The 13397-nt window shown below is 36.0% G+C and overlaps 1 protein-coding gene across 31 annotated transcripts in view; it reads right to left on the bottom strand.

Annotated features, from left to right (window-relative positions):
• Window positions 1-13397, bottom strand: part of rims2a (regulating synaptic membrane exocytosis 2a) — a 215903-nt gene that overhangs the window by 27770 nt on the left and 174736 nt on the right. For 29 of the 31 annotated variants that reach the window (XM_048151902.1, XM_048151905.1, XM_048151907.1 and 26 more), the window contains one exon: window positions 2007-2251. In XM_048151902.1, coding sequence (XP_048007859.1) covers window positions 2007-2251 — 245 coding nt within the window. The remainder of the gene's footprint in view (window positions 1-2006; window positions 2252-13397) is intronic. The other 2 variants (XM_048151908.1, XM_048151913.1) reach the window with 1 other exon arrangement.

The following is a 13397-nucleotide window of genomic DNA, read 5'->3' as shown; positions in this document are numbered from 1 at the left end:
GCATGGGCTACAGACGGCAAAGAAATCGACTGACCTCTGGATAAACACACTGGCAATTTGAAAAGTGTTTTTATCAGCCGCTCACTCACACCAATAGATGAGATACACTCACGCTCCTCAATTACAGCAAACCATGAAAACTCTAGACAGACAGATTATGGCAGGAAACAAAAGTCTTTGCGGAGATTATGTGAATCATAACAAGAGCTTATAGAGTGCTGGAAAGAGAAATCACAACTCTGTAAAAGAACTGAGAAGGTTGTAAGGATCCTAAGGACTGCTTTTTAAAGAGAATTAATAATGTTTTCCCTTAAAAAGTCTTGTGATGGTAAAATGGCAATACTATGGGACTTTGATACATACCACGTTACTGAATTATTAATGCATATTAATGCACCATAGTATTTATTGTACATGTACTCGGTCAATGCACAAAAATAATATGGTATTTACAACCACACCACGACCGAATAAAACATTATTTAAATGGTAATCCAAGCTACTACAACTGCTATTCAAAAGTTTGGGGTGGGTAAGATTTTAAAGTTTTTGAAAAAATTCTCTTATGCTCAACAAGACTGCATTTATTTGATCAAGTGTCTAAATGTACAGTTCTAAGATAATACAGATCATGCAGTTAGCTAATATCGTGTATTCATTTAGGCAGGAACAATGAGCTCATTAAAGCAGCTATACAAGATCATAATGATACAATATAGAGAAAATGTGGCAGTTGTGTGTGCTTTAAAATGTAATTCATTCCTGTAACGCAAAGCTGAATTTTCTGCATCATTACTCCAGTTTTCAGTGTCACGTGATCCTTCAGAAAGCATTCTAATATGCTGATTTGTTGCTCAAGAAACATTTCTTATTATTATCAGTGTTGAAAACAGTTGTGCTGCTTCATATTTTGTTTGATAAGATTCTTTGAAGAATAGAAAGTTCAAAAGAACAGCTTTTATTTGAAATAGAAATATTTCATAATATAAAAGTCTTTATTGTCTTTTTTGATCAATTTAATGTATTCTTGCAGAGTAAAAGTATTCATTTTATTAGCAGTACCATATTCTTGGAAGTAGCTTGGAGTACCACATACATGGTATTAGCATCTAATGCCATCACTTACTACCAGAGTACTTTAAGTAAGTACATTTATTGTGTTTGCGGCAGAAGAGTTAGGAATATGTGTAACATCAGCAGTGCGATACGCTTCAGACTGCAGCACCTGGGAATATAAAATCATCAAGAGTGCTAACTGTAATGAAATATATTTATGAGCAACATGGACAGTTGTCTTACCAGATATAAAAAATTCACCAGCAACCTGCCATTTTAAATTAAACAATCATAATCCAACAACCTTCAACCACAACACAAAAATATATCAACTTTCTGTACATCAACAAAAAGACATGTTATTACTATGATAGAATGTTAAAATACCATGTTTTTGGACATGTACTAAAGTAATATAATGATATTTTGATTTATACCATGGGACTAAATGATTATCTTATACATGAAGTCAAAGAAAATCATGGTATTAAAATAATAAATGTCCAAAAACATGAAATTACCAGAGTAGACATCCAAAAAAACATGGTAATGTCACGTTATTTTTATGTATATTCCAAATAAAACAATCATAATGCAACAGAACGGAATGATTCAAACTTCAAGCAGTTTTATATTCATTAATCACAGACTCGACTGAAATAAAAAGCTGCAAACAGAACTTTTGTCACTTCAGAGAAACAGCAACAGAAAGAAAGAGAGAAAGGTGTGAAACAGAGGGTCTTAATTATTCGGTGGTCCTCGGTCCTGCACTGACCCAATTTACACTTTGAGAATCAGGCTGTTTAAACAAAAGTTGTTAGGTTGTTAGAGCTGATGCAAGAAAAGTACAAGGGTTGAGAAGAACATACAGACAACAAAAGGAAAGTAAAGGACGCTGAGTTAGAGACAAACATGAGGACAGAGACAGACAGACATGATCTGACTCCTACCTGTCTGGCTGAGCTGCGAGGCGCTGCGGCTCTTTCGACTCAACCCCACGACCGCCGCCATCTTGGCACCGATGCTGGAGCGCCGTTTCTTGACGTCGGTTCCCACCAGGCCCACGGCCGTGTCCGACTGGCTGCCGTCGGTCTTCTCCAGACTGCACATGTCCCCGCCGATGCTGGTGCTCTTGGTCATGGTGCCCCCGGCCGCCGTTCCTATTTGCCTGTTTTTCATTTTGGACGTAAATTCACTGTCAGTGGCGGCCCATGGAGGACAGACGTGAAGAGAGGAGAAGGAGCAGCAGAGGGGAAGAGTAGAGGATGGATGAATGGATGGATGGATGGACGATGGAAGAGAGAAAGGAGAGAGTTAGGTAAGTGGAGGGAGAAGCGGAGCGGAGATTCAGGTCAGAATAAGGTCAAAGGGGTTTAGGCCTCCAATCAGCTCAGGGTGCTGCATAGTAAACTTTTAGGATTGGCTCAGTGCTCTGGTTAAGTTTTAGTAGTAAAACAACAAGTAAAAAGAATTAAATGAAGAACAGTGCATCTCCAACTACTACTATTCGATCTAGAATGGTAAATAACTGTCACTAGCTCTCTCACATTGATGGCAAAGGTACTGCAGTTAGGAATCAAAAAATGTATTGTGAAAAGAGACTTCCACAGTCTTAGAACTTAAAGGGAAAGTTCACCCTAAAATGAAAATAAAGTCATAATTTACTCACCCTGGTGTTGTACCCTGGTGTATACGATAGGGTTTATTTGGTGAAAAACAAACGAATTGAATGCATTATTCAACGAAATTCTTTGACCATGGCCGTTGTTCTTCATTGCACGGCTGCACGATGTTTGCTTTCCTAAGACTCTATTAGCGCCTCAGTTCACTCCGACTCGCCCAGAAAAAGCACACAAATTGTGAGAAAACCAGTTTAACAAAAACATTGACATGAAATAAAATGCCTAGAAATCCCAAAAAGTATCTGTGTAGTTTCTTCACCGAGTCAAATATCACCGGACCGGAACTCTGTTTGTGTGTTGAAAGTCAGAATGAGACGTGAATGCGCTAACTTCTTGTTGCGACGAACACAATGGATATATTCACCTCAGAGAAGAAGGTACATGGGTTTATTTCATGTTGTGTTTTTTGTTATTCTTAATTTCTCACAACTTTTGTGCTTTTTCTGGGCAAGACGAGTGAACATTCTGTGATTTTGTTTTGCGTCTTTTTTTAAAAAGCTTGATGCTGGTCACTATTCACTGCCATTATATGTACGAGTGTGAGCAGGACATTTTTTTAAATACACTTTTTGTGGTCCATAAAAGAAAGAAGGGCATACTGCATTAGAACAAAACCAGGGTGAGTAAATGATGACTAAATTTTCATTTTAGGGTGAACTATCCCTTTAAAAGTCAAAGAAAACACCAAGAAAACAACACAAGAAAACTACTAGTTAAAAGGTTTTCGATCACATTCCACTGAAAACGCATACTATTACCACGTTGGTTGCCGTTATTTTCAAGTAAGACGTGTTCCACATATTCCAACGTATTTTGTTGATCCTGGAACAACATTCCTGTCTGAAAACGCTGGTTTTAAGTCTAAACTTGACATAAACTGTAAACTTCAAATCTGATTGGTTGGTTGGAATGTTGTTCTAGGATCAACAATAATGAACTGATGTACAGTGCTGAAATCATGTTCACCTCTGTGGTCTACATACTATTCATACTACTTTTGCAATATACTGCAAAAAACAGCAAAAGTTCTATTCTCATGAGTATTTTGTTTTTGTTTTCAGAGAACATGTTTGCAGTGTTACTTCTGTAGTAAATGTATTTTGTTTCAAACACTTTCATTAAGCTACGCTACTCACTCCTAAACCTAACCATGTATGATGACTAATAAAATAACAATAAACATGAAAATAAACAGAAAATAGAGTGAATTATAGATTACTACATTGAATGTTTCAAATAAATAACAGCTATGAATTACACAGTGGTTATCAGGAGTGTTACACAAGAGTCTGATGTTAGCAAGTTGCTAATCTAACGAAGCAGTACTCATGGATTAATAAGCATTAAAAATAAATACAGCAGCACACACACAAGTATAGGAGAAACACTGTCTTTTCACAACTTGAGGAAACTATTTTTATACAATAGCCCCTATATTTAGAGCTCTTGAATGAGCTTGAGGTAATGCATCATGGGACTGTTGGGAGCATGCTTACAATGCCTTAAAATGCTGTCTAGCAGCTCACTGTGATTCATTTAAGAGTCACAGATCAGACACCACCCACAGATTGCTCCTAAGAAGGCATACAAACTTGCAGCAGTTCACCTATTTCATCATAACTGATATGAACATCTCATGCACGATGTATTCAGTAAAATGACATTGTGTTTGATTTGTTGAGGCCACTCATTCAGCAGTGAAATGCATGCTGCTCAATATCCCACAAAGGCTGGTCTATTTTTCTTTCTGCATGACAAAAAAAAAAAAAAGAGGACACGTGAAAAAAAGATTAAATTAGCGTCTCGTGCGGCTGAGAACGGGCCGTGAGGCAAAAAGACAAATGACTTCCTGGACAAAGGCACCTAATGAAATCTTAATCATTACAAATGTGTTTAAATGATACACGTGTGGCTGTAGAGAGAGCTGCTATTCTTCTTCTTCTTCTTCATCATCAATGCAATTAGGGCCACAGAAACATGCAACGGAAATCAATGAGCTCTGACAACATGTTCTTCAATTACTACAATTAGCCTTTTCAAAATCCAGCCCTGTCCTACAGCCCATTTTGCTCAAATACGGCCATGTCACATCACACTGTGAGTCATCTGGTAATCTTGGATCCTGAAAAATTTGGGACTGATATATCACGAGAAAGAGTGGAAAACAGTATCAATACAGACAATCACTACACTCTCTATAGCAGTGAAGTCTCAATTAACAACAGTCAAATATATTGAAAAATCACACCAAATAATTGACAAGTATAGCTAACTAGAAAAAAAAAAGAAAAAAAAAAAAGACACAAGATCTCTTTGCCATCTCAATTGTTTCTCCTAGACTGCAATGAGATTAAATGGAGAGCAAACAAAGTCTTCTTCTAGGTAAGTTTCCTTCTTCTCTTAGATTACTGTTTCTCAAACTAGAGGGCCTCAGCAAACTTCTAAGGGTGGTAGTATGTAGTCAGCACGCACAAAGATGAAGAAGATACAAACAGACAGTCCTAATTGACGAAGCAAAATACTTAGGGGATCACAGGAACAACATATGAGAATCGCTAACTACATAAATCATAAACGAGAACCGTCAAGGGACTGAACATAACAGGAAGTATAAATACAAGGCGAACATAATGAAAGATGGGTGCAAATATTAAGTAACCATGAGGACATAATCAGTAACCCAAGAAAACCGAAACTAAATAGAGCAGGGAAACAGGAACAACAGGAAACAAAACAGAATATCAAAAAAAGAGTCAATAACCATGACATCTGATGATTTAAAATTATTATCAAGGTATTAAAACTAAATTAAAATGCTAAAAAACATTAAAACAATATATATACTGAAAACATACAGTTCCTGAAACCTCTGGAATCATGAAGTTTATAAAAAGTTGAGGACCACAGCCATAGATGTTTCTCCTGAGACAAAGACTAGTGTCAGCTCTAAATCTTAGAAAAGATTTCAACCAAATAAAAAACAGACTATTTTTAATTTGACAAAACTATTAACAATGTCTCCAACCATCCTCAGATTTACCAAGATTCCAAAGACTGAGATATGACTGAGACTGAGATAAAGGTCTCGATATGAACTCAAACATTTCTAATCAAATTCTTCCAATACAAAATGATTTGAGTTATGCTATCCATATTCATTTTAATACCCTAAACTCTTACTCTGTCAACAATTGTCTTATTTCTCATCTCAAGAAATTTTAAAGTGAAACATCTGAGACAAAGTTTAACACAAGAAGATAGCAAACTTTCATTAAAGTCGGGTCAGTTTTTCATTAAATATTTATATTTTATTTTATTTCAAATAATCAAAATGATTTTAAATAGTTTTTGTGAACAAAAACAACACTGGCGTTTTCTCAGAAACACAATTAAAAACTGTTCAGATTAATGCAAGAAATGTGAACGGCTCCAAAAAAATGTGATTAATGTATTAAAATAAGATTAACTGCACAATGCACATATGTGCTGCATTCTCAAAGCTGCCAGGGGTGCAATAACAAACTATAGCTCAAAATGACATTTTGTAGGGTCGGTTTGAGGTTTGAGGTCAACTACTGTCATTGCACAGCAATACGAACTGAACTGGCCCTATTGTAGCGAGATGAGTCTCTGGGGGAAATCACAACCCAACACAACTGTTTCAGAGTTAATCACGGCTCTAAAGAGATACTGTTCCACTGACTGATTGATTGGACGGGATGCTGGCAGACACTATTTATCATGCAGACAGCTTCCTCCAGCAGCTCGGCACGTGAGATGTTGGCAGACTCTCACATTCTCACAGAGAGTTGAGTGGGACCGCCGCAGGGGTTCAGATGGCCATTACCGTCCTCTCATCACTGTAATGAGAAAGGGTCATAGAGCCTCTGTGACAGACACAAAACCCAGGTGGAGATTAACGCTGGACATCAATTTACAAAATCCTTCATGCTGGATTATGTCTCACTGCCTCACTGACAGACAGTCAGGGAATTACCTCTGCAAAAGTTTGCAAACAAATTCATAAAGACTATAATAAGAACATTATGTGGTTATATATACTACATGGTTTATATGGATGGACAAGGTCTAATCTGTAGTTTGAAAACCTGACCACAGGTCATAAACACCAAAATCTGAGAAAGTCAAAGTCTCCTAACAGTATTTTCTCAAAGGTGGACCTCCTTCCAGATATAAAATGTCAGCTCTGCTTGAATGATCATACTTCATAATATCTTCTGAGGCATTGCAACAGCCTGTTTCAGAAAACAACCTTTATTAATCATATAAAGGAGTGTTTCTAGAAGCAGACCAGACTAAAACACAGTGAAGAGCCTGAAGCCCTTTTGTTTGTAAATGTCATAAAAAATGTATGTCACTCATATAAACTGGGCTAAAGTACAGTACATTTTTCATAAAAATATTAAATGAAAAATGGCATTTACAGTATGTCACTCCTCCAAACTGGGCTAAAGTAATATGTAAAATTGATATAAAAATATAATAATAATAATAATGTTAACATTTTGAGTCTTGAACATAAAAATATTTGAGATTATTATTATTAATAATTAACGGACATAACTCGGAACAAGCTAAAATATAAAAAATAGTATAATCAACAACAACAATCTCAAAAAATATTTTGAACAACTCAGAACATGCTAAAATATAAATTATTCTAATTAATAATAAACATATGCACTTATTATTAATGTTTTAATTATATTATATTACAATACATCACATTAACGCAACCTGACACACACACAAGACCCAAAAGAGATTTGTGTGTGTGTGTGTGTTTAAGTACAAATTAGTTTAAGCACACAGTTTGACTACAAACTGGAAAAAAGAACATACAAAAATAAACATTTCACCATGAATCTGTCTAAAACCTATAATATCTAAAGATGTATAATATCTCAAATCTAAAATTATAATGAATGATGTTGAAAATTCACCAGAATTTACTCCCAGCAATTGTAGAATTCCATCAGATTTAACTGCAATTGTAACCTGGTAAGGTTAAAATAATAATTATTTTTTAAACACTTTGAACTTGAAGTCACAGCAACCCGAGTGAAAAAAACAGTCACGTGGTCTGTGGCAGTGTAAAGAGAAGCCACACTATCTGTAACGGATCATTGAGCATTCTGACAAACGGCACGGGTGTTTACTGGAGGATTACTAACGCCTTCATGGCTTCAGGCATTTTGGTGTGTTTTAATCTGGTCTGCGATTAATAAAGGAGGCCTTCTGAAACAGGCTGTCAGTCCAGAGCAATACCTGGGGTGATATTATGAAGTATGACCATTCATAGAGATGTGACAGTGTATATATGAATGGATGTGCACCACTGAGTTGACCTGCAGTCAGTGCCATCATCACAAATGGGAATGACTAAAATCAAATAATTATTTTGTTATTTTAAAATTATTAGTATTTACTAAATATTGCCAACAATATTTACCTTTATGTAAAAAGAAATGGGGAAAAAACTGAATCGCTATTAGGGTTGGACGATTAATCGAAACCGAAATTCAGAACCTCTAACCGACGTAAAAATCCGCCCCGTCCAGTCAGTGGCATGGAAGCAACACGGAGGCAAACTCAAAAGCTGAGACAACACACTTTAGCTTGCATCCTCACGATCACTTTTGCTTGTGTCTTCACTAAACTTTGTCAGTTGTATGTTTTAAGGCTTGCCTGTTTGGACATTCAAGCAATTTTAGACCCTGGGATGTGTATCATTATATTGAGCTACTGCGCTGATGCATTGTGGCACACAAACACTCATACAGACAGTAGCTGCACATCATGTGAAGATCGCGCACACAGAGAGGAGTGCAGAAACTTGCTGTCAACACTGTCCTGTGATTTATCACTAAAGTAGCTTAGAAACTCAAAAATTATATGAATACATTTTTCTGCTTTTGAAGTAACTACTTACAACCCACAGCTTCACGATTAATAGAGAGACGATATGACTGATTCACAAACGTAATCGCTCTCTCATTAATGCATTCAAATAAATGTACTGGTAATGTGCTAATTTATCTTTATCTGATTTAAAAACGAGCAGAAATCTATAAGAAATGTTATGAACCACAGATAAAATAACTGCTGAAAGTGAGCTGTTATGTCGGAGCACTCTTTCATTAGGAAAAAAAATCCCCCCTTTAATAGTCAAGCATATTTACAGTACAAACATTGTGAGTAGACTATGAGGGCAAAATATATTTTTCATTAAAGGTGCAATATGTAATAATTTTGGCCGCTAGAGGTCGCTAGAAGCCTATTCAAAACAAAGGCGTAGCTTGATGACGCCAAATTTGAGTGCGGAATCTTGGGACATGTGGTCTTCACCTCAACGACCGGTGGAAAAGAATTGGGATAGGACTCAGGAAGAAATCATGTTCATGGATGCAATTATTAACGTTACTGTAGTATGAAGCAGAGCAGGACCGAGTGTTGTGAGAGCTGAACGAGGCCGCTGGAGAGATTGCGCAACACATGTCGCGAGCAGCTGAACTTTTATTATGCCACAGTCGCCGACGCCGCTTCCGCTTTTCTGGTCATGAGTATGAGGTAACGCAGCTCTGTTTATCATATTAGATACATTTGAGTGTGTTGAAAATGATGTTATAACGTTACTCTGGCCTAGTGGTTTTTGGATATTTTACTGCAAAATTCGTACATATTGCACCTTTAATCGTAATCGAGGTAAAATGTTCAATTAATTTAGATTTTGATTTTAGGTCATATTGACCAGCCCTAATCTAGCATAATTATCTGGAAATGATGGCCTTACTTGCACTGCAAAAAAGCTAATTAATTCATAAAAAAAATAATAAAACAAAATACTTATGGGTTTGATTAAAAATAAAATGATAAAAAATATCATTTCAAATTAATAACAATGTTGAAATGCCTTAAAATTGAAGAAAAAAAATACCTAGCATAGAGTTACCTTGAAATGTTGGCCTTACCTGTGCAATAAATAATAATAAATTGGGGTTTGATTAAAAATAAAAGCTAAAATTAAATAATAAAATGCCTATTTAAACAGTAGCTCACTTCTCACTTGGTGGAACAGAGCCATGGTTTTCTAACAACAGCCTGATGACAATATCAGCTCATCTAATTTTACTTAGAAGGTCACCTGAGCATCACTGTCAGCGAGACCTTGACTTCACTGCCACTGATATACACTAGGATCATACAGTATGATGGTCAAAAAAGGACATCGCAGCTACTGCCAAAGTGGACATTTGTCTACCAAAGGCCAGAGTCTCCATCCAAAGCTTCTCCTGATGGTCTATCAGGAGGTCTTGGCAGATAAGACCATCCCCCCGGCAAATGTACTTGGAGCGTTGCGGTGTCTCTCCGGGGATGTTTTTGCTCATCTACAGCTGAACAGACTGTTCCTTTTTCATGCAGATTTTGCTAAGTGCATTTTCATCTAGGCCACGATGTTCCTTTAGACCAAACAAAACCTGCACACTATTTTTTTTTTTTTGTGCATTCATGGGCTTAAATCCATTTTCTTGATTTAGAACCATTCTAAACCTCAAATTTGGAGCGCTAAAGAAGTCTCATGAAGGAATGTGCGTGTTTTTAAGATTCATGGCATTGCACTGCCTGGCTATGACAGCTTTGCAGTAAATTTAAGATTGAAGAACATGTAACCATGACTTCAAATTCGACCTGCGTGAACGCATAACATACTGTGAGGGACGCAAAAGATATGATGACAAAAAGAGAGGAATGAGGTCACCATCACTGTCCTTGAAATCATATAGAGGAGGCAATTCAGAAAATCTGTTTCCATGGAAACGGTGCCCTGGGCCCTTGGCGTTGTGTTAATTGTTTAAATAAATGTGGCTTAAGGACTCCACATTCAGTCAAGGCGTGAAATTCAACAATCACCACTATTAATACATTTTCTTTTCATGACAAATTCTCAAGGGCTATGATGGCCTGAATAAAATGAAATCCACCCTCGAACGACATTCAAATACCGATATTTTATTAACATACTATAGTTATTTTTAGAAACTGACATAATGGAAAAGTGATGGATGGAAGACTTTGACAGATTTCATCATTCTTCATCTTACAATTGGGGGGGGGTCCTTGTTATGCTTCAAGAAACAATATATAGTAAAAATTTTGCTACTTTCACTCTAAACTATCACTCTCTATCACACCTAAAAGTTCAATGCAAAAATGGTTAGAAGACATAGAGAATGTGTCAAGATCTGATCTGTCAGCAAACTTGGGTCATAAAAGCCTAGTGAACAACACTAAGGTGCAAGGTACTTAGTTCCGATCCAAAATGTAGGGAGCTGCCTACGTAGTATTTTAAGGCCTCATTGGTGCGTTCTTGACATGAAGGCTGTTTCAAAACTAGGATGATTATGGATTTTAGTATACATGTTTTTGTCCACATTCTAAGACAAGCATCACATGTATCATTCACGGAAAAGCAATCCCAGAATGCATTACAAACTCGTTGATGGGGAAAAAACAAGGTTTCTTTTATTAAAGGCCCACTGAAATGCCTTGAAATGACGTTATTCCCTCTGGAACAGAAAGGCAGGGTGGGATCAAACAGCTCCTCCCCTTTTTTAAAATAACCAACAGTGTTTCATTTATATCACAGCTCGGCCAGAGCTCCATCCATATTGGCAGAAGTGAGAGATTGTAAGTTTTGAATGCTTACTATCTTCTAAACGTGAAATTTTTGACCACACTTGCTTACAGATAATAGTAAAGCTAACATATTCATACTAAAAGCAAAAAATGTCAATTTTGATTTCATGGGGACTTTAAAGTACCAATAGAATAGTTCAAATTGATTTAAAATGTACTATTTTACTCAATATTTGTATGTGCTGTGCATTTATTGACATTAGCTCAGTCATGTGAATGCCAGACTCTATTAAACTCAATATATATAAAATTTCAGTAGGGTGCCGCCTTAGAAACTCTAATGTTAGAGCTATTATGTGCTCCGCTCTACTCCAGGGAGAAGTGACCTTTAAATGAAATGTGACGCAGTGCTAAACTGCTCTAGGCGATGCTAATGAAATTTTGTTCCATCATCAACTTCTCAGTCCTGATCAAAAATGGCAAATTCTGAAAGTGTAGTAAAGAGTACAGCATTTATCCTTTCCCATATCTTAGATGGAAAGTCTCTACAGCATCCTGCAAATCAGGAATTAGCTTTCAAAGCTCATTCAGACACTCTTTACTTGACATTTCTGGAAATGAGATGTTAATGATTTGATACAGAGCAGAAAGTCAGCATCAGTATCTGATCACATTATCATAGCTGCTTCAGTTATACATTCATGATGGCGTGAAATAGCTATGAGATGGTAACATTACCATTAATATACATTAATTAAAAACGTTTAAAGGCGGGTTATCAATTTAGCACACTAACGGAGTTAAATATATATATATATATAAAAAAACACATTTAACCATGCCTTTTGAGCATATGTCTTATAATAAGGGATTTTACTACCATCAATTCAAGCTTGAAGTACCACTTAATGAACATGGCTACTACTACAGGCAACTCACCTCATCAACTCAAAACTTACCCAATGCAGGCAGCACAGAATGAGTAAAGAATCTAAAACAGAACACAATCTTGCCTATAAAATCAGCTTAGATGGCGCACAACAGAAAGAAGCAATGCAATGTCTAAAACATTAATCTAGCTCATGTTTACAACTGAAAAACTGACAGACTGACAATCTATTTTAGTGTGAAATTGCTGTGGACTGTATGCTTATGTTCAAAGATATAGAAAACAAACAATATATTGACTTTTAATGCCACTTTTTTATAATGTCTGTATTCAATTCTGCCACAATAGTTTCTTAAATTATCTTCATACTTTTGTATTTGTGATTAACCTCCATTAATTTGATTTTTACTGTCATTAATCATTTTTTTTTGTTTATTACTTTTCATTGCTTTTAACAAAGTTATATTTTATCTAACAAAGTTAATGAGAATTAAACAACTTTCTTTTCTTTTTTGGAAATTGGCAAATATTGTTTTTTCTTGTGTTAACCATAAATCATAAGAAAATGTTATGCTGAAAATGTTACGATTTTTCATGTATTTTTTATTAATTTAAAGGTGCCATCGAATTGAAAATTGAATTTACTTCGGCATAGTTGAATAACAAGAGTTCAGTACATGGAAATGACATACAGTGAGTCTCAAACACCATTGTTTCCTCCTTCTTATATAAATCTCATTTGTTTAAAAGATGAAGAACAGGCGAATCTCAACATAACACCGACTGTTACGTAACAGTCGGGATCATTAATATGTACGCCCCCAATATTTGCATATGCCAGCCCATGATCGAGGCATTAGACAAGGGCAGCCAGTATTAACATCTGGATCTGTGCACAGCTGAATCATCAGACTAGGTAAGCAAGCAAGAACAATAGCGAAAAATGGCAGATGGACTGACATGATCCATGATAACATGATATTTTTAGTGATATTTGTAAATTGTCTTTCTAAATGTTTCGTTAGCATGTTGCTAATGTACTGTTAAATGTGGTTAAAGTTACCATAATTTCTTACTGTATTCATGGAGACAAGAGAGCCGTCGCTATTTTA

Source organism: Megalobrama amblycephala, linkage group LG13 (genome assembly GCF_018812025.1).
Source record: "Megalobrama amblycephala isolate DHTTF-2021 linkage group LG13, ASM1881202v1, whole genome shotgun sequence".
Lineage (NCBI taxonomy): Eukaryota > Metazoa > Chordata > Actinopteri > Cypriniformes > Xenocyprididae > Megalobrama > Megalobrama amblycephala.
Note: the sequence above shows the minus strand (reverse complement) of the source record. Positions and strands in the feature narration are given on the sequence as shown.